Genomic DNA, 23,607 nt, shown 5'->3' with positions numbered 1-23,607 from the left:
TTTTTAATGACTTTCAGACCATAAAAAGACCAAAAACACATTTTATTTAAGTCCCGTTGGCCCATTTTGTTAAATAAAAGAAAAAGTTTAAACCAAAGAAGGAAGAGAGCAAATGTTGTTTTAAAACATGTTCAGGTATCACATTTAAAGGAAATCATTTGAATTTAATATGATTAGGAGAAATGTGCATTTTTTTTAATCCAACGGGGAACATGTGATACTGAGCACAAGTAAAAGTATGACATACATTTCTAACATTAATCTGCAGCATCGGTCAAGGATTCAGGTTGAAGGAATGACAACATTTTCTAACTAAATAAGTATAAATGAAGAAACCCAAAACCTGATGGAAAGCAGTGACTCGCTTCCAGCTATATTCTTATTTGTATTAAAGGAGCAAACTAACAAGTAGGCACAGGCAAACTATTACACTGAAGCAAACAAACGTTCTGAGTGTTTTTAATAGTTGAAACTAAACAGCAAAGCCTCCCAAAGGCTTCAGTGTGACAGCTGAACAGTGTCTGACAGGAAGAGCTTCCCCTGTTTCAGACAATATCTGGCTGCCAGGTTTTACTCTACCTGCCTCAAGAAAGGTGACGGCTACCGGGGGAGGTCGTCACCACCGTGGAAGGCAGGGGTTTGTTCAAAGAACATCGCACGTGACACTCCCGAGCCTCCAGGAGCCACGCCTTTTCATTCTTTGAGTTGCTTTCTGCAGCTTGTTGTACCCACAGGCAACAGGCTGGGCCAGGGGCAGCTTCACAAGGCTGCACAGGAGAACATCGAAGCATCAATCACATGTCTAAGTATCATCTTGGCTGTTGGGTTTCATTGTGAGCAACTTGCACAACACCCGGGTGTTTTTATTATTCAGTTTTATTTCAAAACATTTAGCACATTGAAATAGATTATTTCCAAATACTGTTAACATTCCTAACTTAAAACCAAAGCTGGATTTCCCTGCAGATAAGCCTGAATCATACTGAAATATAACAACGACAAAGGCTTCCAATAACTACACTGAACAATTCCTCTTTCAAACATCGGTCCCTCGGTGGATTCTCCTGCCTGCTAAACGAGGCAGTCCAAGTGTCTCTGCTGATGAGCGACAATGTTTTTAATCCTTGCAGCAGGTCAGGTCCACCTTCCTGTTTGCAGGCTCACCACAGGATCCAAATCATCTCCTATTTTCAAAGGCTTGAAGTGTCGCTGGTGTGTCCAACTGCGAGGAGTTTCCACGTTTCACGGGTTCATTTCTTCCCCATGATGAAGCTGGGCGCTTCTGCGTCATCCTCAGCTTCTCTTTCGTCTTCCTCGTCTTCATCCTTGCTTTCGTCCTCCTCCTCGCTCTCGGAGCTCTTGTCGTCTCCCTCCTTCTTGCTTTTAGTTTCACGTTTAGCTTTCTTCGCCAGGAGCTTCTTCTGCTTCATCTTCTCTCGCTTCTTCCGCCGCTTCGCTGTCCTCTCTTCGGCGGCCTCTTTGTTCCGCTCCAGTTTTTCCAGGTACTCCTCGTCCTTAGTTTGCTTCTCTGATATCTTGTCCAGAAAGTCCTGTCTCTGGTACTCTCTGCGGCGGAGGTGGCGATAAACGTGGAACTCTCCGCTGCCTGCACCCGCGCTGGAGCCCATCACGTCCCGGACGAACTCCGGCGGGGCTCGCGGGTTCCATTCTTTGGGTCGGTCCGGGATCGGAGCGAGCTTATCTGGGTTTCGCATCAACTTCTCCAGTTTCAGACGCTGTTCCTCCGCCGGTGTTTTGGCGATAATGAGAGGCTGAGCCTCTTTCCCTCCAGGTTTCCCCGGTTTGTTATTCTTCTGCGTGGGCGCCGCCATCTTTCAAACAGTTACCCTCTTCTTCCTGTGAATGTAAAATGCTCCGGAAGTCCTTTTCTGCTTCTGTGACCTGAAATTTTTTTTTTTTTTATATATATATATATAATGTTTTATTTTATCAAAGAAAACATGCCATATTCATATACATGACATGTGAATGCCACATTATTCTTATTTTTATTGTAACATTGTTACTATTATATTTTCTAACACAATAACTTTAAACGTCTTACATTCGCCAGCGTTGAATGACGTGTGACGCCACCATTAGCAAATCAGACTCTGCGAAGACTGGGCGAAGCTGTCCAATCACCATTCACGTAAACGCCCCTCATCGTAACAGTGAGGCGACAGTAGTTTGACTGGCTGTTTTTACTCCGACTCTGGCCCGTCTGTAGGACGTTTCTTCTCCTCTTGTAACGAGATAATTGAACACAAACCATGAACAGTTTATTCCGATCCGCTGCTCGGTGTCTCCGCTCGGGTCCGGCTGTCTACCTGCCCAGACAAACCGATGGCCGCTCGCAGTGGGCCTCAGTCCGGCTCCTGTGCTCGGCGGCGGATCTCCAGAAAGACCTCGGTGAGATGGTGAAGAAGGACAAAGTGGTGGTGTTTATGAAAGGCACGCCGGCGCAGCCCATGTGCGGCTTCAGTAACGCTGTGGTTCAGATCCTCCGGATGCACGGCGTGGACAACTACGCAGCGTACAACGTGTTGGAGGACCAGGACCTCAGACAAGGTCAGTAACCCGGAGTCTGCCTGACAGCAACAGGTTGTCACCTCTCAGGTGAACGTGTACCGTTTTGGTTACTTTGTAACCGGCAGAAAAAGCGTCACATGCTGGGTGCAGCTCATTTAAACATCCTTGAAGTGTCGGGTCCTGATCGTTACCTCATTCAAAGCAGCATTCGGTTAGGATAGCTGTCAACGGCACTCCATGGCCAGTTTTTATCAGTGTTGTGCAGCAGCACCAAAGGGTGGGGTAACGTTAGCATCGGTATCAAAGTCCCGGCCTCTGTCAGGACTCGATCCCCATTGTTCCGATAATGACACGAGACATGTCGGAGAGCAGGGAAGCGTCCTCACAGATGACATCAGCAATATGTGCTCCTGTTGTCCTGTCTACGTGTCTTTAACCACGTTTAGAGTGAAATACCTGATAATGGCCGATTGGATCAATTTACATATTGTTATATAGTCTGAATGTTGTATTTTACAGCCGCATCTGGACACTAACAAACATAATACTGATGTTTAAGGGCTTAAAGGGGGGGGGGGGGGGGGTTAAGAGAAGAGGCTCTTCCAGCGTGTTTTCTCCTGGCTTCCTCCCCTCACCCCCAACCACTCACAGATGGCCCCTCACTGAACCTGGTTCTGCCTTCCTGCTAAAAGGCAGTTCATCTTTCCCTCTTCCATCTATGGTTTGCTCATAAGGGTCGCCTGATTGTTGGGATTTTTCTCTCCATTATTTACTTTACAGTATAAAGTGCCTGGAGGCCACTGTTGTTGCACTAAATGAATAAATCTGAATTGGGTTGGAGACCCTTTGCTGTGAGTGTGGAGGTTTGTGCTTTTGCTACAGTTTCAGTGGGTAGAAAAAAAACCCCCACCCCTCAGATTTTCCTTAAAAATGCTAATGAGGCATGTAACCAAACTGCTACGCCTAATTTTAAAACCCACGAGGTGTTCAGAGAAACAGGACTGGTAGTATTAACGCTGTCTGCCTTCCACAGGAGTCAAAGACTTCTCCAACTGGCCCACGATCCCTCAGGTGTACTTCAATGGCGAGTTTGTGGGAGGCTGCGACATCTTTCTGCAGATGCACCAGAACGGAGACCTGGTGGAGGAGCTGAAGAAGCTGGGCATCCGCTCTGCAGTGCTGGACGCAGAGAAAGAGTCCAAGTAATGGACGGGTATAAGCGTGACGCGGCTGACTCATCCAAAGGCGCATTTATCAGGTTGAACCCCTCCCCACTGCCGGCGCCACCACCTTTTTTCCAGCACAGCTGAGGGCACCATGGCTCCCATGATGAGAGCGAACCCCAAAGCAAAAGCTGCGGGCCAAATGAAAGCTCCATAGAGCTGAACGATAACATCGTTACAATGAGTCTTTCCATCCTGTTGTAATAAAAAGCTTTAATACTTCTGCACCTCCAAGAAGAACGGTGACATCACCCCCTCACTCCCACCTCAAACTGCCAGCTGACCGCGACAGAGCCGGCTGTGATCACCGTGTTCAAGCTGCCACCTGAGCGCTCGCTGCGCTCTCACTTGGTTACATCAGTCCTCTGCGATCTTCCCCTCGCCGCTGTCCTCCACGCTCAGTGTAAGACCAGATGAGCTTTAGACTTGCCTAACTGTACCACGCCTAAGTTAAGGTCATTATTCATGCTGCCTGGGCCTCATCGGCTAATGATGTCATCACGCTCTTAAATGCACTGCCTGTAGTTTCAGGAAACAGAACAAAGAGGGGACAACGTGGCTTCGTGCTGGTATGAATATCTTCTCTTTAATGAAGCCACTGATAATCTAGCAGTTTTTTAGTGGCCGTAGCTGCAGAATCGATCACTGGACAGTCCCCTGTTTGTTCTTCCTGCCTGGAACCACGTGGAAACCGTCAATGTCAGGATCCGCTGAAACGTAACGTACCTGATACCTTATGTCCTTTTTTCTTTTTTTAAAACCACCCTGAAGATGAGATTACTGCACACGTGTACCAGCCGAAGCAGTTAATGTTGCATCTGTCTGTATTTCACTCTGAAGGTGAAGTGTTGTTTTAGTTGTTTTTTCCAGACACCTCACATTTATCAGTCGTAGGTGATCCTCCTGCTGCAGACAGTTGTATTATCAAAGCAACACGTAGTACACTGTAAGATATTGTACAGCTTATTATTAGATGTACTTCTGACGCGTGTAATCAATTCTGCACTGATTAAATATTTTGTGACACATGAGTTGTCGGTGTCGTGCCTCATGCATGTCGGTCTTTTGTCAGCGGGGTTACTCACAGTAGTTTTTACTGTGAACTGGGCCAGACTTGCAGTAATGTGCAGACGTCATGAGCCACATCACTTCCTTGGGTTTTACTAAGAATTTGAGAAATGGGTGTTTTTAGTTTTTTGATTATTTTTTAAAACATTTTTAAATGCACTAGAAAACAGTTTATAAGACAAACTGACTTTGTACAAGTTTGAACCTGCTGGAATATTTGTTGTGACCATCTTTACTTTTCAGCTTTCTTCTCATTTCTCTAAGTATCCTCCAAAAATAGTTCTGCAGGCTTCTTGAACATTCAAAGATCTTTTTGGATCTTGGCTTTCTCTGTCAGGATCATCCCACATTGCTTCAATGATGTTGAGGTCGGGGCTCTGGGGAGGCCAGTCCGTGACTGCTGGTGTCCCACTGTGTGTTTTTCTGTGCAGGTGTTTCCCGGCTCCTGTGTCAGCTTAATACAGTTTGTTTTTTCTAATTCTTGTGAACATGACTCAGATACCGTTCATCTGCTATAAATGCATTTATAGGTCAGAAACTTCTTCTTTTGTCTAACTTGGACTCATTTTTTAAGAATTCGTTGCACAACATGCTGACGTAAATCAAATATGACATTTTGGCTCCACATGTGAAGGAAAAGTGAACTAAACAAAAAGGTGCTACACATGAACGTTTTCAGTATCTGAATCTGGCTTCAGGGATTTCTGACAGGACTCCTCATCACTGTGAGATTGGGAAAAGTTACACGCAAATGTTAAAAGGCAAAACTTTCACACGGTGTCTCGGTAAGTGCACATCAAGCTGAAAAACTGTGTCTGAGTCCAGGCCAAATTCAAATGCTAAACACACTCAGTGTAAAACATCTGGAGTCTATGTAGTTGGAAGAATATCACAGAACCTGGTTCTGAGACACGAAGCTGCATTCAAAGTGCCTTAAACTGGTATTCTCCATAGTGGTCAGCAGGGGGCGACTCCTCCCGCTGGAAAATGTGCAACTGTGTTTAAGAACGGGAGGAAATGGTTGTTTGTTTCCTCACCAGAGAAACGGAGCATTTCCAGAAGAGTGTGTGTGTGTGTGTGTGTGTGTGTGTGTGTGTGTGTGTAAACAGCAAACCACTGTGAACACTGACAGAGGCCCTGGTGTGTTCAGGGAGCCCAGCTTAAATATGCAGCCATCATTCCTGTTGAACATGTTTACTGTGCATTTCCTCTTGTGTCATGTCGGCGTGTGCTGGGAAAACACACCTGCTGTTACTCAGCTTCAGGAAGGAACACTTCTGAGGAATGTGAGTAAAGCGCTTTCCTCATTCTATCCTGTGCAAATGTAACCGGGTCATAAATGACATATTGTTATAATTACACAAAATGTGTTCTAGACCCCAAACCCTTCCTGTTATACCCGACTGTTAGGACCTTCAAGCCTGTAGTTTTGTTCATTCTCAGTTGGAGCCCCTCCTCACTGTTCTTCTTCTTTGGTGCACCCCTATAAACAGTGCTCCCCTTTGGCCTCTCCCCTTTTCTACAATTCCCCTGTGGGGGAGGTCGGTGTCGTCCCCAACACTGCAACACATAATGTATATTTAGCCACCCTGATATTTCTGATTGTGTGTCTTTAGTTCAGTCATTGTGTCTGTCTTTGCTAGATGCTGTAAATGTAAATGTGCAGTACGTGTGTGTCACATGTGTTATAGGCACAGTCAGTGCTAGCATGAACAGGTCATTCTTGCTAGCTTGGGAGTTGTGGTGGGTGGAGCTGACCCTCTTCCCTACTGTTTGCATTTGGTTGTAGGAGCTGGAGCGAGGTCTTGGTTTCTTTTACCCTTCATTGTCAGACACAACGCAGGAACACACCGGCTACACAAAGCCCGGGCTCGTGAGCAACGTCTCAGCTTCCACTATTAAAGCTTTCCTAAGACTAAGTGATGAACGACAGTCACTGTACGATTCTGGAAAACTTTTAAATACAAAATAATACATGTGCGAGTTTTATAAAATAAAACCAAACAATGCTGTACAGTGAAACGACTGTAAATATGGCCGTTGAGCATCCACACCTTCCCCTCCGCTTCTCTCCATAATCCAGTGACGCAGAAACACTGTTAGAAACTAACAGCCAGGATTCAGCTCAGAGTTTCTGCAGGAAGCGCAGCACCAGGTCCCTGAGCGTGGTCCTCAGTGGCTCACTGTCACAGACGATATGCGTCCCGTCCTCCTCCAGCTGAATGAGCGTGTCCTCCGCCTGCAGGTGCAGGATGTGCCCGTCTGCAGTTTCCTCCACTTTAACTTCTGTGATCCCGTGCTGCAAATGAGCACATAACAAGTTAGCATTAAGTTAGTGCTACTATCACAGCACACTGATAGCCCGCTCGCTCACATTTCCCACCTTCTGCAAAGTGGCCAGAAAAGCCTCCAGGGCCACAGCTCCACTCAGCATGGGTTTAGGGGCCAACGCTACGGGGGGCTCCTCAATCACCCGCTTCCTCTTCTTGCTGGGGGGCATGGGAGGGGGTTTGGGCACCGACTGGGAACAAATGAAAGACAAATGCAGCTGAGCTCTGATCAGCTGATTCTCTAATGGAAGTGCAAGCATTCTGGGCTCACCTGTAACGTGTGCTTGTTGTCCTTTGAGTGCAGCAACGCAGACACAGTCGCCACAGAGACGCCGGGTTTGATCTCAGAGGGCACCAGGGAGTTGGCCAGCTAGGAAGAGAAGAATACGACTCTCAGCAATTAAAACCGTCCGCCTGCTTTCTGACAGCGAGAGGATTTCTCAATAAAAACAGCTGATCAAACGCCACGTTGTCATAGTGATCAGAGAATTCACCAGATACAACAGATACTCTGTGGCCAGAAACTCAGATCCATCTCTGAGGAGTTTTGACTTCCTTCTCTTCGGGGCCTCACCTCAGGCAGGATGTAGATGCGTTCGTAGCGGCGTCTGAAGGGCAGGTTGAGAACAGAGCAGCGTCTGTAGGGCATAGGAGGAGGCTGCAGCTCCAACATCAGGTCGGAGCGGTGGGACTGGGTCAGAGGAGGCTGGGTGTACTGCTCGGGACACACCACGTGGAGAGGCTGCAGGAAGAAGACACGGCTTTTACACACAGAGTACAAATGTGAGCGGCTGAAGCTGGCTTTGTTAACATTTAAATTAAGGCTACAGCTAAACGAGAACTAGTGCTGCGAATGGGCCATCCTGGAACTACAGGGATGCTTCGATCAAATCCCTCAAATCTTAAGCAAGACCCGCTGCTTCCCTGAGCTCTGCCCTGAACGCTCACATTGTTCTGCCATTTTATTTGTATATTGTCTGTTAACTTGGAAATCTGCTTTCCATTCTCCCGTTTCACCCACAGCGCTCTCACAGACTCAGTCACTATGGCACAGCACAGTTCTAGCATCATGATGCAGCCTTTCCCTCCTCATCGTAGAATCATCGTTCCTTAGTCTCGGCTCTATTTCTGTGTATTTCTCTCATAATCAGATCAGGTGCTAACAGCATACCTGGACTTCCTTGAGCAGCTTTGATACTTGGTGGAAGTTGAGCCGTGTGTCAATGGGACAGTAAACGCACTTCATGGCTAACGGCTGGTACGGAGCCAGGGCATCCAGGTAGGAGAAGTCCGGCTCTGAGTGAGAAAGATCAGGCACTCAGGACATTACCAGCTCAGGCTTTCCTTGTTTTAGTCACGTGTGAGAGATGTAGCGATAGCTGTAATTACCAGTAAAGATGATGGTGTTAAGGCTGGATTTGCCCCAGAGCTCCATGAAGTGAACGACGTCCCCGAAGCGCAGAGAGGGGTGACCGGTGAAAACCACGCAGGGCTGACGGAACTCGCTGCTGAAGTCTCCGTGAATGCTGGGGTAGTGCTTCAGCTTGTTGGTTTGGATGAGCTGAAACATCAGCAGCACATTCAAGCACCAGTTTATCAACGTGACCTCGTCACCAGCTCCACAGGTGTACTTGTGTTTTCATCCCGGTATCTTTGTATCAGTCGACTCTGCTTTTTAAAACGTGTGTTAGAGGTATGATGCGCTCCAGGCAAAAGCACATCTCACTCACATTTGATGCAACTCATGGCTACATGTCATCTGTTATTAATGACTTGTGACAGCACTGGCCTGGTCGAACATACTATTTGCCTAATGCTTTCCAATTCAAAGTTTTCTCCAACCAAACATGACTTTGCATAAAACATAAACACTTCCTCAGAGATGAAATGCTGGTTTGGTAGCGAGGCTCCAAACGCTCAACCAGACCGCCAACAGGTCTCGCACGCCACAGCCGCTCTATCGCGTGACGCACACGGCTCCGACGTGCTGAGGTTATGAGCCGAGTTACGCCGTGTCGCAAGTTTTGTGAGGTGCTTTTGTGATATTTAACGGATCGGATTACATTTTTTATTTCTCTCCGATATCCGATCCAGTAATTTAGGTCAGTATCGGACCGATACAGATACTAGGGGTGCAACGATATTCGTATCGATATTGAACCGTTCGATACAGTGCTTTCGGTTCGGTACGCATATGTATCGAACAATACAAAATTTGTAATTTATTTTATCAATTTTCCTTCTGACGATGCTGTCTGTGTTGAGCGCTCAGTGAATCTGTGTTCGACTACTCCGCCTAGGCTGCACTGTCGAGCACAGATCCACTGAGCGCTCAACACAGACAGCATCGTCAGAAGGAAGAGCGCAGGGCAAGCTAGCGAGACAGAAGTTAAGCTCTCCTTACAACATGGACCTCCCCCACCCTCATTCAGATCTGGCGTTTGGAATTATTTTGGTTTTCATGTGACGTATGACCCTGAAGGTAAGCGAGTCATGGACTAAAGTAAAACAGTATGTTGAATGTGCCATGCAATGCTCAATTACATTGGTGTGAACTAGTGTGTTAGCGCAGTTAGCTCGTTAACGTGTTGGCCGTCTAGCCCCACGCACGGGGCGATCGGCGGTAGCTCGTTAACGGAGATTTGCCGTGTTGTGGCGTTAAGGTCATTTCAACGAGATTAACCTGAAAGCACTAGTGGGAACACAACGAATATGACTGCACATTTACACCGACATCATCCTAGTGCAAAGACAAAAACAACAAGCATGCTACTAACTTTAGCCGAGTCATTTAGACAGCTGTTAGCACATGATTCTCCTTATGCTGCTGAGAATATAGCCCAGAAGAAGCGGATAGTATAGCTTTTATTTTGGAAAGAGACATTTCTCTGTAATAAACTCTTTTCCAAAGATGAGTGATTCCTCAATCAGATACAGGGCTCGCAATATCGCTAGCCCGACGTCCCGGAGCTAGCGATTTTTTCAGTCGGGCTACCAAAATCTATCTCTTCCCTGCCCGTCGGGCTATTGTAGGAAAAATATATGTCAATGCTTTTGCATTCTTTCAGAAATGTAGCTGGGTAATTATGTCATTGGCATCGGTGAGCCACTGTCAATATGTGACATATTGAAATCGCGTTTGAATTTGCGCTTGTTTTTTTGCTTTCACTTTGCAATCGTGCGAACTGTGTATAGAGAGCGACAGCACTGATCTGTGAGTGATGATAATTTGTGCACCAATTCCTCTGACATCGTCTTATTAATCGTTAGCTTACTATGCAAACATGACAAGTGAAATCTCCCGCAGCTTAAACATGTGAGAGGTTGATCGCGCAGAGAATCGCTGAGCTTATGTGAGTGCGTGTAAAAGCAGCAGGATATATATTTGACTACGATGACCTGGATGACTGAGAACCTTCACAGACAGATATATATTTCAGTTCTGCTGAGCCAAATAAGACAGGTCAGGGTGAAGAAGTGACAGCCAAAGAAAAGCTTACCACAAAACGGAGAAGTTATGACAAATCAGACTATAAGGCAAAAAGAAAGTGCAGCTTTATGGTTTCATGGACAAAAGAATTTCTGTGGCTGCAATATGACGAGCTAAATAACCAGGGCTGCACATAAGTGGTCCGCAGGTGCGCATTCGCTGTCAAAATAAAAAACGCGCACAAGGGTTAGGGTTAAATTTAAAAACTGTACTTTTGAGTTAAAATATATATTTATAATTTTAATAAATGACAAATTAAAAATGCATGAACATTTTTTTTGTATCGAAAAAATATCGAACCGTGACACCAAAGTATCGAACCGAACCGTGAATTTTGTGTATCGTTGCACCCCTAACAGATACGTAATATCAGATCGGTCCATCTCTAACTTTAACTTTCTCCCCCATAAAGACGACATTTGATGACCTCCACTGGGACCTCAAGTTAAAAACCAAAAAAAAAGTGGGTTCCCTATAAGATAATGATTATTTTCAGTATAAAGGAGAAGTGCACTGCCAGTAGGGCAGGGCAACATGGCCAAAAATATTTATCACCATATATATTTGAAAATGTGTGCTAACGATATAACTGACGATATAATTAACGCGAGACAAAATACTTTATTAGTGCAAAACACCCACCAAAGTATTTTCACTTAAACAAGCAGCTGTTTTTTGCATTAAAGTTATATAAAATGTAACAGTGCAAATTCCTCGCTGACAGTTTAACCAAAAGGCATTTCCAGTGGAAACTGGCCGACACATCCTCAGCATAACCATGTATAACATCCACAACACTTAAAGAGGTTAAACACACACAATACGGTAACATTATGTTGAAGCACAGCACGTATCGCTCCGCGAGGCTCCGCCTACAATAGCCATAATGCTCCAACAATCCATCAAGAGGTGCGGCTTCGTAGCTCAGCAAAGTCGTACTGAAACATTTTTTGACAGAATTTCGAGCGCCGTGCACTAAAATCGGTTCAGTAATAACGACGGCCCGCTAGCATGCGCTACCACAAACAGTGCTTTGTTGTGTATCTGACGGACGAAAGCTAAACCAGTTCCACACCAGTGAAGCTGCAGCATTTTTACAAACCAGTTCAGGTTCATCTGTTTCATTCAACGATCCGCTTTCCCTCTTCTCGTTCTGCGTCGCCGCCATGTGCGTATGAAAACAAAGGTACTGCGCATGCACGTTTTACCCATATTCTATCGCCATGTTTCATTTTCTTATCGTTGCCTGACTGGTGTTACCGTGAGCGGTATGATATGGCCCAGGCCTAACAGCCAGTGTTCTTGACTCACCTCTGCGTGTGGGAAAGGCGGCTCTGGGAGATAAACCTTTGTTTGCTTGTTGTGACAAAGCCTGAAATATTGGAGAAAAAGAAAAAGCACGTGGAATATTCCACAGTCACACGTTACCGTCTCTCTGCTGTTTGTTGCACTCCTATCAAGTAACAAAACATCGATACTGTGTTCCTACTTATCAGAGTGACTGCATCATGACTTGTTGTGGAAGACGTGGAAAAATGAGGACAAGCTAACCGAGCACATGCTGAAGAAAAACAGTAAAACCTAAAATCACAAACTTTCACCACAGAATCGAGAAGCTTTCGATAAACGGCCGCTCACCACTCGGCGAAGATCTGAGAGAACTCCAGCGAGCTGTTGGCTATGGGTGAGATGAAGTAGAAGGGCGTGGTCCCCAGGTTGGCGCTCTCTATGAACTGGTACAAACACTCGAGCAGGTCGTAGATCACTCCCGAGGAGTAGCACGGCACCAGCACATTTCCTCCTGCCCGGATGGTCATGGCTGCAGAACGCAGAAGAACAAGCACAGACAACATCATTCAAGTTCCACTTAAATGATACAAGAATGACTTCAACGTTTGGTTCTTTTCACACGCCACAGAAATCTGAGCGCTACATTAAAACCCACCCAAGTTACTGCAGAACTCTCCCAGCATGCCGTCTGGGTTGGCAGTAGGCATCTGAGTGAGGCCTGTCAGAATGAGGACGTCACTATTCTTTAGGGAACTCTGGTCCATGGGCTGGGAGCAGAGAAGAAGAGAAACTGCAGAGTAGTTGTGATAGGACAGAACAGGCTGGATTCAAACAATGACAGCGTGCACTGACAAACACTCGCCTAAAGATTTAGCTTCCAAAAGAAACTGAGCACAGGAAAAAGGAAATCTGTGACTAAACAAATAACGGACTGCACTCTTTCCACTCTAGATCGTGACGGTTTTGTCCTCGATCCCTTCAAACTTTAACTTTCTCCCCCATAAAGACGACATGTGATGACCTCCGCTGGACCCTCAATGACAAGTTTTGACACCTTAGTAAAAATCAATAACGACGTGGTTTAGCTGCACGAGCAGAGACCCCCCTCCCTGACTGCTGCACACGTAGTTTGTTCTGTAAACAGCCCCGAAATATGACAGAAATCACTCAGCTCAGGAAAAAAGCTTCAAGGGTTGCGCCCAGGAGACTTTGAAATGGTGAAGCATTACGCCTGCTGGCCTACCTGAGGATGTGTGGTGAGTAGAGATGAGCCAGACACATAGGACACCTTCTCATGGTGAGACTGGATGATCCAGTTGGAGCTTCCCAGCGAGTAGCCGGAGCTTAAAGGGGAGACTTGTACAGCTCCAAACAACTCCTGCAAGAAAAACAAACGAGAAAAAAGACGAGAAGTCACCACTGCACGAAAGCAGAAATGTGAAATCTTAAATATCTCCTGGACAGAATCAATTCTCACCACTTTCTGTGAATAACCCACAAGCTGCACTTTGCTGAGTGCAGAGTTAACCTCCTGCATGCTGTAGCATCGCTTCCACATCCACACATCAACTGCATCCTTCAGCGGCCCCGGGAGCATCCTAATGCAATAACACAAGTATTCATTTGAACGGTGGAGTTACACCACCCTGTTAGTGGAGGTGTAACAAAACACCAGACAAATTAGGTGAATGGAAAATGAAACTTCAAAAATGACTAAAACAAAGTCAGTAACTGCATTTCATGTGTCAACTCGGACAAAACGCACACACACAGAATATTTTTACAAAACTAGACTACCTTTGTATCTCCTTGTTCTTCCAGGACGTGGCAGACTGGGCTTTAGGAACTCTCTCCATGAAGTTCACCAGCTCCTCCATCAGCAGCCTAAGGAAGGAAGGAGGAAGAACGAGCGTAAACGCAACCGAAGACGTGTGACCTGTATCTCATTTTACCAAATAAAATAATAATGATATCACAAAAATAATACAGAAATAGTAAGATGTGGTATTCATCCCCTGCATCTGTCACCTGCCAATCTGCAGCGTGGGCTCCGTGGCGTACACTGTCCCGGTGAAGCCGGTGTGCTCTGTGATGTAAGGCAGGGCCATCATGCAGTGGTAGTTTGAGATTAGGATGACATCGATGGTGGACAGGTCCAACAGTTCTCTCTGTGGGTTATTCAGATTAAATAAATATCATTGTGGTACTTCAGGTATTTATTAAGATTTATGTTTTAGGTCTACTGTGAAGGTAAAAGACGTGGTAATCACACTGCTCTGATCATAGTAACTGATTTCTCGGAGAGGATTCCCCTATTCTTGTCAATTGTGGCAGGCCTATCAGGTTTCTTTTTCTTTCTTATTATTTGTTTAAAATAGGTTGATTTGCTGCAACTCTGATGCTTCACAGTGGCCCCTGTTTTGCAGAAAGACATTCTAGCACAAGCTATAACACTGATGCAGAAACGAAGTATCAGGGATGTCTACCTCAGGGAGACAGAACTCTGGCTGTGCGTCAACAAACACCCTCCCTGCGCACTCCTTCAGCTCCTGCAAGCATAAGGCGAAACAGTTTTTCCCCCACAGATAAATCGGCACATCTTCATAAAAAACTGCAGCAAGTTGAAATACACGCCAAGTAACCTAAGCACATTACAAACAGCTTCTCGTGCCTTTTCCAAATTTATTGTTCCATCCTTAGAGACCCAACCAGGGAGCTTGGAAAGTCTTGGACTGAAAAAAAAGGATCATCATCATCATCAAGCAAAACATATCTGTTATCCACGAGTGAATGAATTCCTGTCAGTGACTCACCTGTGCACCAAAGGCAGGGGCAGGAAGTTGAGGACAGAGGTGGTGTCCAATCCACAGTCCAACATGATAGTGGTGGACTTGAACTTGAGGACATTGCAGGGCAATGTAGGATGACCCGACAGACAGTACTGCAAGGAGGGAATGCACCGTTAAAACCACAGGTGTGTGTAGGTGTGTGTAGGAGTACAAAGATACAGTAAAACAGGATAAACACGACACCAGGGGATTGTGTTTCCGTTTTTTCGTATGCATAGTTAAACACTTCACGCTGTACTGACTTGCTGTTCGCTGCTCGCCTTTATTAAACTTTATTCAACTGTACCAAAAAACGCTATTAGCTTCCAGCTAACAGTCACTTTTGGGTGCGTATAAGTTAATCATTTTCGACGATTCCTACATTCATTGTTCTCTTCACTGATCTGCTTTTTACTCACCAATTTCATCTTTAACACAAGGAGTTGCTGATAAATGAGTTGAAAACAGTTAGCTTTGCTAACGCAGCATCGTTCTCCACCGCTCTTCTGCTCCCTCCTCGCTTTGTTTCCCGCTCGGCTGCCCTCTGCTGCCCCCAACAGACGCGGAGTCACATCGAAAGTACAGACACTTTAAAATGCCATTTTCACTGAGAAGCCAGCGCTTATATGCAGCTGCTTTGGCAACAGCACCTTGGCTCACACGATATTAATGAAAATATGAATTAAAGGGTCGATGATTGTTGTAAACAAGTGATCCCAGAGCTGAGAGTCGCTGCGATAAACCAGAGCCGTATACAGAGCAGTTAACACAATTTCATACGCCTGGTTGAGTTTATATTTAGAGCCGCCAATGTCGTAATTACAGTAATGATAGCAGCATGATTGCCAACTGTTAAATAATATGACATGTAGGTCATTAAGGTTTCAGTTGGGGGGACGCCATTAGGCCGGCAAAGGCAGGACTGCCACAGTGACTCAACACCGTTCATCCACTACTCTGGTTTAGCCCCCTCCTATGCTAGCAGCGGCTAGCTGACAAAAACATTAACCACTCCCAAAGTTGTACATTTATCCGGTGACTGCTCTGTCAGTCCACGGTGTTATTGCGAAACCGATGCAGAAACAGCGGGCAGCGCTCGCACTTCTGTATCTCCGGTAGGCTTTTTGTTTTATTTAACGAGTGTTACCGGCGGCTAGAGTGGACGTTTGGTTAGGTCGCTGTCGAAAGTGCGCTAGTCGATGTTTTCTTATGGAGGGTTTGTTCAGTTAGGAGTCAAGAGATTTAACGCGTGGGCGAGGACAGGTAGGAGTTAACACGCCACGTTTTGGGTTTTGTTTTAACTTCGACCCGTTTAGTTAAATGTGCGATTGTGTGGGGCTCTGCGGTTAGATCAAGGGCTGGTTACAGTTACCACAGTGAAGAAGTTTTTGCCTTTCATTTGATACTAATAAACGATATAATGCAATAATATAATATAATCTGCGTATACACATGTTCATTGCAGTCAGTAGCTTCCGTGCAGAAATAGTCCGACTTTTAGTGCTGTTATCTTTCCCGTTTATAGAGCAGCAGTATTGATGTACACGTGTGTGTGTTTCTATTTGCCAGACCACAGGAGGTCCGCGCTCAGTTTCTTCACCATGGGCAGCAGCTGCAGTAACCACCTCGGGATCCCTCCAGGCAACGGCCCAAACGCTGTGGGCTGCACTGACTTCATGATGGACCACACTGCAGAGGTACAAGCAAAAGAAAACCTTTGTTCGTGCTGACATGTAACAGCTGAGGTCACATATCTGTATTTGACATTCTTGAGTGTGCTGCAGATGCTGGGCTGGGTACCCACGGGTATTATGGAAAGCAGGTATTGGACCAAACAGGCTGCTGACATCACGGGAGCAAATGGCCTTCTGCTGAGTTGCTTGAACTGTCTGTCTCTCCAACAGGGCACCTTCTTCCGGCTGTACTATCCCTGTCAGGAGATGGAAAGTGCAGGGAAGCCTGACTGGGTCCCATACAAGGAGTACTTTAATGGTTTGGCTGACTTCATGAAAATGAACAGGGCCCTCAGTGAAAGGATCTTCAACTACCTCTTTGGTGAATAAATTAGGAAAATCCAGTATTTCTAATGATTTCATGGCATAAAATTGACTATTTTTTCTCAAGTCTTGTGTGCTTGTGCTTCCACCTCCAACCTGACAGTCCATTTCTCTGTGGTGTAAAAGTCAAATGTATTTGGTCAGGACAGCAATATTATATGACTTTAGTCACTAAAAAAATAGAAAGCTGGTTTCTTTCATTTTCTAATGTGGTTTAAAAAAATAGGCAAAGTGAATGTTCCTCATTTTCATCTATTTCAGGGTCCTTCAAGATCCCAGCCTATTTGGATGCTCCATTTAAATCGAATGAAAAATGTCCCGTGATCATCTTCTCCCACGGCTTGGGAGCCTTTAGGTACACACACAATGCATTTGTTTTTTTATTTCATCACTCCTGCAGCAATAACCCGTTACAAGTTCTGCTCACACTGTGGCTGCTGTGATTGTTTCTCAGGACCTTGTATTCAGCGATATGTGCAGAAATGGCCTCTCAGGGCTTCATCGTGGCATCAGTGGAACACAGGTAATTTTCCAATTTAGTTCATATGTCATTTTCATGCCATTAAGCGCCAACTGTTCTATAGCAGGGTTGTCAAACATAGGGCCCAGGCAGAGACTCCAATCGGGCCCGCTGGAAAGCGTGTGATGTTGTGTATGTGTGGTTGGCAAGGTCTGTCATCTCGGTTGTGGGCAACTGACAAATAAAGGCTCTGTTCTCTCATCTCTATGGATTTGGAACTTTTAACTGTATTTAAAGTTTTGCAGACCATTGTGTCCATGCTACACCAGAAAGTTACTGATAGATACAAAAAATTAAATGACAGAAAAGTTCCCATTTTTCGAGCATCTACTATAGATGTTTTTACTATAGAAAAGTACATTATTCTAAATGCATGACAGTGTGCACAATGAGCTAGCAACAGTGTTTCTCTTAGTTTTATGTTACATGTGTAAAATAAGACAAACTGTTGCAGTTGCACTTCTTTTCCTCATATGAAGATATCTCAGGGATTAATTGTTTCAACATCTTTACACTGGCAGAAATTAGAGTTTCTGACCTTAAGTGGTCCCCACACTTAAGGTGGGTCGTATGTGGCCCACGATGTAAAATGAGTTTGAAATCGGTGTTCTTTGTCATCTTCATTTGGAGGAAATCGTAGCTGAACGTTTGTCCTCTGCTATTGTTTGCTTGGCTGTCTGTTTATGTGTGGAGTAAGAGTGGAAAGGGTGTGCAGACAATGGTATGAACCAGCTCATCACAATTCTTTTCAGTATGCAGACAAGGGGGACCATATGGAGATGAACATAATGGCCACAGCTGGCCTGTCACTTACGGTGATGGAAGTGTTATTTTGCTGAATTTTAGCAGCCGGCGACATGCTGACAAAGCCGCAGACAGAGCACACGGCTGCAGTGTGAGAGCAACAACATGAAAGTGACTTTGCTTCTTACAGAGAGAGGGCCACACGCTGCCTCAAACAGGATGTGTCCTCTGCATGTGTCTAAACCCTAATTGTTCCAAGTAACATGAAGGAAGTAATATCTGTTCCCAGGGCTGGAACTACAGGTTATGGTTTTATTTTTCTCCCACAGAGACCAGTCGGCGTCAGCTACGTATTATTTTTGTGAGAAGCCAGAGTCAGAAAGGTCAAATGCAAGTTTGACAAAATCATCCGGTGCCACCCAACAGAACTTGGTAAAGGAGTGGATGTACTACAGAGCTCTGCAGCACGGAGAGAGCGAATTCCCCCTCAGAAACAAACAAGTATGTTGTCGCAGAGATTACCCACAGACTCCCTCTGTGGGTTTAAAATTCAGTCTCTTGATTGCATAAGATGTGAGCTTCATACCCGCTTACTCACAGGCAGCTTGGCACTGATGTTAAAATCAAACCACATCCTCGTTTGTTCTAGCTGACATTCTTCTATTTTCATCTGGGCACGTCACGTTAAACGGCAAGCGTGTGGTCACATCCCGTTTATCTTAAAGCTGAAAGGAATGAGGGACTGCAGATAGCAGTTGGCTTTTTAAATCTACGATTAAGGCGAGGGATATTTCTTTTTTTTTTTTCTGTTCATCAGAGTAGCTTCGCAAAACTCACAGTTCAACACAATCCTGGTTTATCTTGTACTGGGTCCAAGTGCAGCAGCTCAGCTCCACTATAACTTCCTGTCCCCTCCCTTTAAGAGAAGCTCCCTCTGATTGGCTGCCCACCATAAACAAAAGTTTAGGGAGACCGGGAGTATATAAATCCCATAGTAGGGGAAAAAGATGGTTTTGTTTGTCGTATCTGTACAGATGTCATGAATGTAAAGGTAAATATTAATGGCACCTTAAAGAAACAGAATGAATTCATTTGTTTCATCTTTCAGGTGAAACAAAGAGCAGATGAATGCATTCTGGCTCTGGATAAACTCACTGAAATCAACTCAGGAATCTCAGTGCAGAATGTTCTGGAGACGCACTTTGACTGGTCAACGCTGAAGGTAAGCTTTTAGTTACCTCTGGCTGTGACATGCATGCAGGACAGCTGTCATGCATGCATGCATGCAGTGTGTGGTAGCAAACACAATAATGGAAATGTGTCACAAGACGCAGAAAGTCGTTGTAACACGAGCATGGGGCAAGTTGGCAAGTGTCACAAGGCTCCAGGAAATGCAGAAGTCTCTTTGAAGTTTGATCAAAGTTTGATCAAAGCTAAAAGGCAACAGTTGTAGCCTCTTAGCTTTACAGTGTTTAAAGCTAAAGCTGAACTCTTCTCACCTTCGAGGTGAACAGCTGATGCTGATACCTGGGAGAGCAAAGTGTGCTGGTTACTGACACATGACAGAGTGGTACATACATTAAAGGGTTAACCTAGCAACCAGCCGTCGGCAACAAAGCGGTGCTCTGAGCGATCCTGTGTGGACCCCCGTCGTAGGAAGCAGACATTCCAGCCTCTGGTTACCTAGGCAACTTCCAATCCATTTATACTCCTGTCGTGTGTCAGTCAGGGGTATTCTTCACTGCTTCGATTGCTCAACTTGAAACTGAGAAAAGTTTAAAGAGTAGATCAGGAAGCAACGGCAAGTTTTTGACCAGAGACCACAGAGTGGTGCAACTTCAAGCTGGGCGAAGAAACCACCGACAAAGCGATGTAGGCTAACCCCAGCACTCAACTCTTCTAAGCTTTGAGGTGAAGTATTGCAAAGATGATGCTGATTGACATATGGGGCAGGTGCCAAGTATGTACAGCACGAAGTGTCTGCAACAAACATCAGCTCCAAAGCGATGAATGGTTGATGAGTGAACTGCTTCCTGTGTGCACATCCTTAACGTAGGACACGCCCACTTCACAATTCCCGCACTTGTTCAATTTCTTAATCATTTCTTAGTTCACAAAAATTCAACTTGTACATTTGGAACATCTGTTTCAGGGTTTGTTGCATCCTGCTGTGTGATGCTTAGAAGACCAACGAGTGTTTCTAGCAGTGTTGTATCTTTGTGGTTATTGCAACTTTCCCTAAAGTCTCGAGCTTCCAAAGTTCATTTACCAGCACTTTTTGTTTTTATATATGAGCTTGGCACCGAAAGTCTTCATTTAGTTGACTTGATTGGCAATAAGTCTTAGACCAGGCTTATTTATTTCCCCTTTTAATGGTGCCACATTTTGCCACAAGTTTGAAAAAGTTGCCAAATCTTCTATTTGGTGTCATTTATTGAACTCTGAAGACATAAGAGTCATAACAACAGCATGTGGAAGAACCATACACGGCCACAACAGCATGGCACCTGCTCCTCGTGCTGGTCACGCAGTGCTGTGGTATAGCTTCCCATTCTTCAACCACTACTTTTGGTTTTGTTGGCTGACTTGTGAAAAACACTGTTAAACTGCCGATATGTCTTGTTTCTCCATACTTTGCTCATCCCATTCAACGCCACACAAGAGTCGACACAGAATAAGCTGTTTGGCATTGGCCCGCATACTCAACTCTGCTGCTCAACGCACAAATGTGTTTCCTTACAAACGTGGCACCAAATATACTTTGCAGCTGTAGATTATTGGCAAGAAGCATCAAACACAAAGTTCTTACTTTTTGTGCTGCCGTGTGTGTATAAACAATAAAATGACATCAACTAGGTTCAGATGACTTTTGAAAGTGCACTGAGGAAAAAACCTGTGTTAGCCTCAGCTTATCAGCTGCAGAGTCCAAAGTTCATGAAATGCTTTTTTGCATAAAGAACATCAGCAGACTTTAATCTGTGATCAGGAAAAATGTGAAACGCAGTGGAGTACAATTTAATTTGTGCTGATTTCTTAATTCTCTCTCATGTTCTTGGTAACAGAACTCCATGGACCTGTGCAGGATAGCAGTGATGGGCCATTCGTTTGGAGGAGCAACAGTCATAGAGGCTCTGTGTAAAGAGGTTAAATTCAAGTACGTTTTTATGGTTTCCAGTCTTTTATCACTTATTGTCCATAGAGCTGTGTGCATGAGGGCATTTCACTTTGCTTAGCATAAATTAGAAACGTGTGTTACAGGCAGCAGTAACAGACCCAGATTATTGAAAGTAATACCCTGGCCTGCTATCGTATAAACAGGTGTGGAGTAGCGCTAGACTCCTGGATGACTCCTTTAGACGATGAGATCTTTCCTCGGGTGAAGCAGCCAATCTTTTTCATCAACTCAGAGAAGTTCCAGTGGGCGGGAAACATCAGCCGCATGAAGAAGCTCGACTCGGCCGTCATACAGAGGAAAATGATCACCATCAGGTACCAGTACTGGTCTGCTGCACTTTCAGAGACTTTGGGGGTAATTTGGGCTGATTTTGTGATGATGTCTCTTCTTCACCTGCATTCTTTCAGAGGTACAGTCCACCAGAGTTTCCCAGACTTCACCTTTCTCACAGGCAACTGGATTGGGAAGCTGATGAAACTCAAAGGAGAGATCGACCCAGAGCTCGCCATAGACCTGTGCAATAAAGCAACACTAGCGTTTCTGCAACGCCATCTTGGTAAGAGCTCCTGCTAGTCGTTCGTCAGATTTAATCATGTAATGCAGGAACACAGCTGTGGGCACATTAAAGCCGTTTTTACAGGATTAATAGTAATATGTGTACAGTATCAGCTGAGCTGTGAGGAGTTGGCTGAGAGATCGACTGAACTCTGCTTACTCCCCTTTCCTCTGTGCAAAACTCTTGCAGGCCTGGAGAAGAACTTTAACCAGTGGGACCCTCTGATCAACGGAGAAGATGAAAACCTCATCCCAGGAACTAATGTCAACTTGCTTCAGTCCGCCATCTGAACCGGCTCTGTGCCTCTTATACTGTGGCCTCTCACATTCGCCTTGGGCGCAGGAGTCAGTGCAAAGGGTTTAAAATGTCAAGTCAGGCCTACTTGGCATTTTTTAAGCAGTAATCAGATGGAAATCTAATCTCTACCTCATCAAAGGATGGATTTATTTTTTCTGGATGGACCAAGCACTCAGCGTAGTGTTTGTTTCAGGAGGCCTGAATGTTGCATACGAGCAGCTTGAAACTTTCTTCTCACTGTTGGTGACATCTTTACTATTAGCTGCAATTTCTTGAACAAATCTTTAATCAGTTTTTATCTTTTAGTGTAAATAAATCCAAATGTTTCTGTACCTCTTTGGACCTTTGAGCAAAGACAAGGTACTCTGATTGCTGTGTGATTATGTAATGCGGCCTATGATGACAATCTTAAGTTATAGAATAGAAAAAGATGATTATAGAATTATGTGATAAAGATTAGACAAGCTAGCATGTAAAAGGCATCCAGTAACTTCAAGAACATCTTTCAATGAATATTGTAAACACTAAAAAGCTGCTTTAAATATCCCATTGGCCATAAGCCACCGTACAGTTCTTTCCTTGGTCAGTGCTATGTAACTTTTATACACTTCATTTATACACAACAGAAATCCAATAAATCTGGTTTCTTTACAAATGTTTAGCACTCATTTTTAAAGACACTTCACTGATCAGTTTGTGGCAGTAAGGCTGTAAAATTCAATCTTTAAAGGGAGTCCACAAATGAAAATACTAAGGCAACAAGACGACAGAAACAGGCAGTGAATTAAACCTGTCTCGGTTATGAAGCTTGCTCCGGGCGCTCTGTGAATGGGAGAAAGGAGAAAACTGACAAGCAACAAGGTGTCAAACATAAGGCCCGAGGGCCAAAACTGCCCTAGCAAAGACTCCAATTCAACCCACTGGAGAGCTTTAGAAACACGAAGGACTGCATAGAGTTTGAACTTCTGTCTTTTCATGTGTCTTACAGCTTTTCCTGTTGGTCATTGCCATCCGTACCACACCGAAGCATAAGGACATTTTCTGTGAACTCATGGAAACTTTACATTCTAAATGTATAATTACAGGACAGTGTGAGCAATGAAACCTTTTCTGTAACTTTACAGGTGTATCATGTAGTTTCACCTGTCCCACCCGCTGTATGTGGCTACGATGTCAAATTAGTTTGATATCCCTGCACAGCTGGGTGTCCACTAATGTGTGACAACAGAACTGTTATGTTTGTTTATATGAAGCCACAGTCATCTCGTTGCACATCACCTTACTGATATTAATCAGTGTCCCATTCTATATCTAGATATCTCTATAAAAAGTAAAGATATCCATCTGTAGCTTGTAAAAGTGGTTTTTAAACACTGGGTATGTTCATAAAGCAACTGTTTCCAACACCACGAGGACGATGATCTAAATGTTTTACAGGGACAAACATGAAACATTTCCAAGACGTGTTCCTTTTTAATAAAATGTTACAGAAACACC

The 23,607-nt window shown here is 44.7% G+C and overlaps 4 protein-coding genes and 1 non-coding gene across 6 annotated transcripts; 2 read left to right on the top strand and 3 right to left on the bottom strand.

Moving 5' to 3' along the window:
• Positions 1-23: 23 nt before the first annotated feature.
• prkrip1 (PRKR interacting protein 1) lies at positions 24-2,213 on the bottom strand. The gene is made up of 2 exons (XM_085246020.1): positions 2,066-2,213; positions 24-1,902 (listed from the first exon to the last, which is right to left on the bottom strand). Exon 2 carries the CDS (start codon positions 1,830-1,832, stop codon positions 1,251-1,253), a length of 582 nt encoding a protein of 193 aa, XP_085102146.1. The 5' UTR covers positions 1,833-1,902; positions 2,066-2,213; the 3' UTR covers positions 24-1,250.
• Positions 500-774, bottom strand: LOC146557463 (small Cajal body-specific RNA 13). Its single transcript, XR_014888776.1, has one exon.
• Positions 2,214-2,273: 60 nt separating the features above from the next.
• Positions 2,274-4,783, top strand: glrx5 (glutaredoxin 5 homolog (S. cerevisiae)). The gene is made up of 2 exons (XM_085246021.1): positions 2,274-2,571; positions 3,566-4,783. Exons 1-2 carry the CDS (start codon positions 2,274-2,276, stop codon positions 3,736-3,738), a joined length of 471 nt encoding a protein of 156 aa, XP_085102147.1. The 3' UTR covers positions 3,739-4,783.
• A 585-nt stretch (positions 4,784-5,368) lies between these two features.
• ints9 (integrator complex subunit 9) lies at positions 5,369-15,716 on the bottom strand. Its single transcript, XM_085246015.1, has 17 exons — positions 15,181-15,716; positions 14,747-14,874; positions 14,605-14,665; positions 14,420-14,482; positions 13,962-14,101; positions 13,731-13,817; positions 13,411-13,531; positions 13,177-13,311; positions 12,589-12,700; positions 12,282-12,462; positions 11,955-12,015; positions 8,543-8,714; positions 8,325-8,449; positions 7,728-7,895; positions 7,425-7,523; positions 7,207-7,344; positions 5,369-7,122 (listed from the first exon to the last, which is right to left on the bottom strand). The coding sequence occupies exons 1-17, from the start codon at positions 15,187-15,189 to the stop codon at positions 6,949-6,951; spliced, it is 1,974 nt and encodes a 657-aa protein (XP_085102141.1). The 5' UTR covers positions 15,190-15,716; the 3' UTR covers positions 5,369-6,948.
• pla2g7 (phospholipase A2, group VII (platelet-activating factor acetylhydrolase, plasma)) lies at positions 15,662-22,765 on the top strand. 2 transcript variants are annotated; one of them, XM_085246017.1, is made up of 11 exons: positions 15,662-15,876; positions 16,331-16,458; positions 16,666-16,816; positions 17,080-17,173; positions 17,273-17,341; positions 18,412-18,583; positions 19,191-19,304; positions 21,145-21,236; positions 21,401-21,571; positions 21,665-21,813; positions 22,003-22,765. In XM_085246017.1, the coding sequence occupies exons 2-11, from the start codon at positions 16,363-16,365 to the stop codon at positions 22,101-22,103; spliced, it is 1,209 nt and encodes a 402-aa protein (XP_085102143.1). In that variant the 5' UTR covers positions 15,662-15,876; positions 16,331-16,362; the 3' UTR covers positions 22,104-22,765. The 2 variants fall into 2 exon arrangements, with proteins under 2 accessions (XP_085102143.1, XP_085102142.1); XM_085246016.1 differs by lacking the exon at positions 15,662-15,876 and adding an exon at positions 15,883-16,024.
• The last annotated feature ends 842 nt before the right edge of the window (positions 22,766-23,607 follow it).

Source organism: Mchenga conophoros, linkage group LG15, assembly GCF_057382185.1.
Source record: "Mchenga conophoros isolate Kocher_MC1m ecotype Shallow Benthic linkage group LG15, M_conophoros_male_GT1.1, whole genome shotgun sequence".
In the NCBI taxonomy this organism is placed as follows: Eukaryota; Metazoa; Chordata; class Actinopteri; order Cichliformes; family Cichlidae; genus Mchenga; species Mchenga conophoros.
The sequence above is the reverse complement of the archived record's forward strand: the minus strand, read 5'-3'. Positions and strand labels throughout refer to the sequence as shown.

What these genes read in the sequence shown, in the direction of transcription:
- prkrip1 (XM_085246020.1), bottom strand. Translation starts at nt 1,832, where the DNA reads ATGGCGGCGCCCACGCAGAAGAATAACAAACCGGGGAAACCTGGAGGG.
- glrx5 (XM_085246021.1), top strand. Translation starts at nt 2,274, where the DNA reads ATGAACAGTTTATTCCGATCCGCTGCTCGGTGTCTCCGCTCGGGTCCG. An exon ending in GGACCAGGACCTCAGACAAG is followed by an intron (nt 2,572 to 3,565) that starts GTCAGTAACCCG and finishes TGCCTTCCACAG; the next exon opens with GAGTCAAAGACTTCTCCAAC.
- ints9 (XM_085246015.1), bottom strand. An exon ending in TCTCAGATCTTCGCCGAGTG is followed by an intron (nt 12,016 to 12,281) that starts GTGAGCGGCCGT and finishes CCAATATTTCAG; the next exon opens with GCTTTGTCACAACAAGCAAA. An exon ending in CGCCTTTCCCACACGCAGAG is followed by an intron (nt 8,715 to 11,954) that starts GTGAGTCAAGAA and finishes CTGATGTTTCAG; the next exon opens with CTCATCCAAACCAACAAGCT.
- pla2g7 (XM_085246016.1), top strand. Translation starts at nt 15,961, where the DNA reads ATGTTTTCTTATGGAGGGTTTGTTCAGTTAGGAGTCAAGAGATTTAAC. An exon ending in TAACGCGTGGGCGAGGACAG is followed by an intron (nt 16,025 to 16,330) that starts GTAGGAGTTAAC and finishes TCTATTTGCCAG; the next exon opens with ACCACAGGAGGTCCGCGCTC. An exon ending in TGATGGACCACACTGCAGAG is followed by an intron (nt 16,459 to 16,665) that starts GTACAAGCAAAA and finishes TCTCTCCAACAG; the next exon opens with GGCACCTTCTTCCGGCTGTA.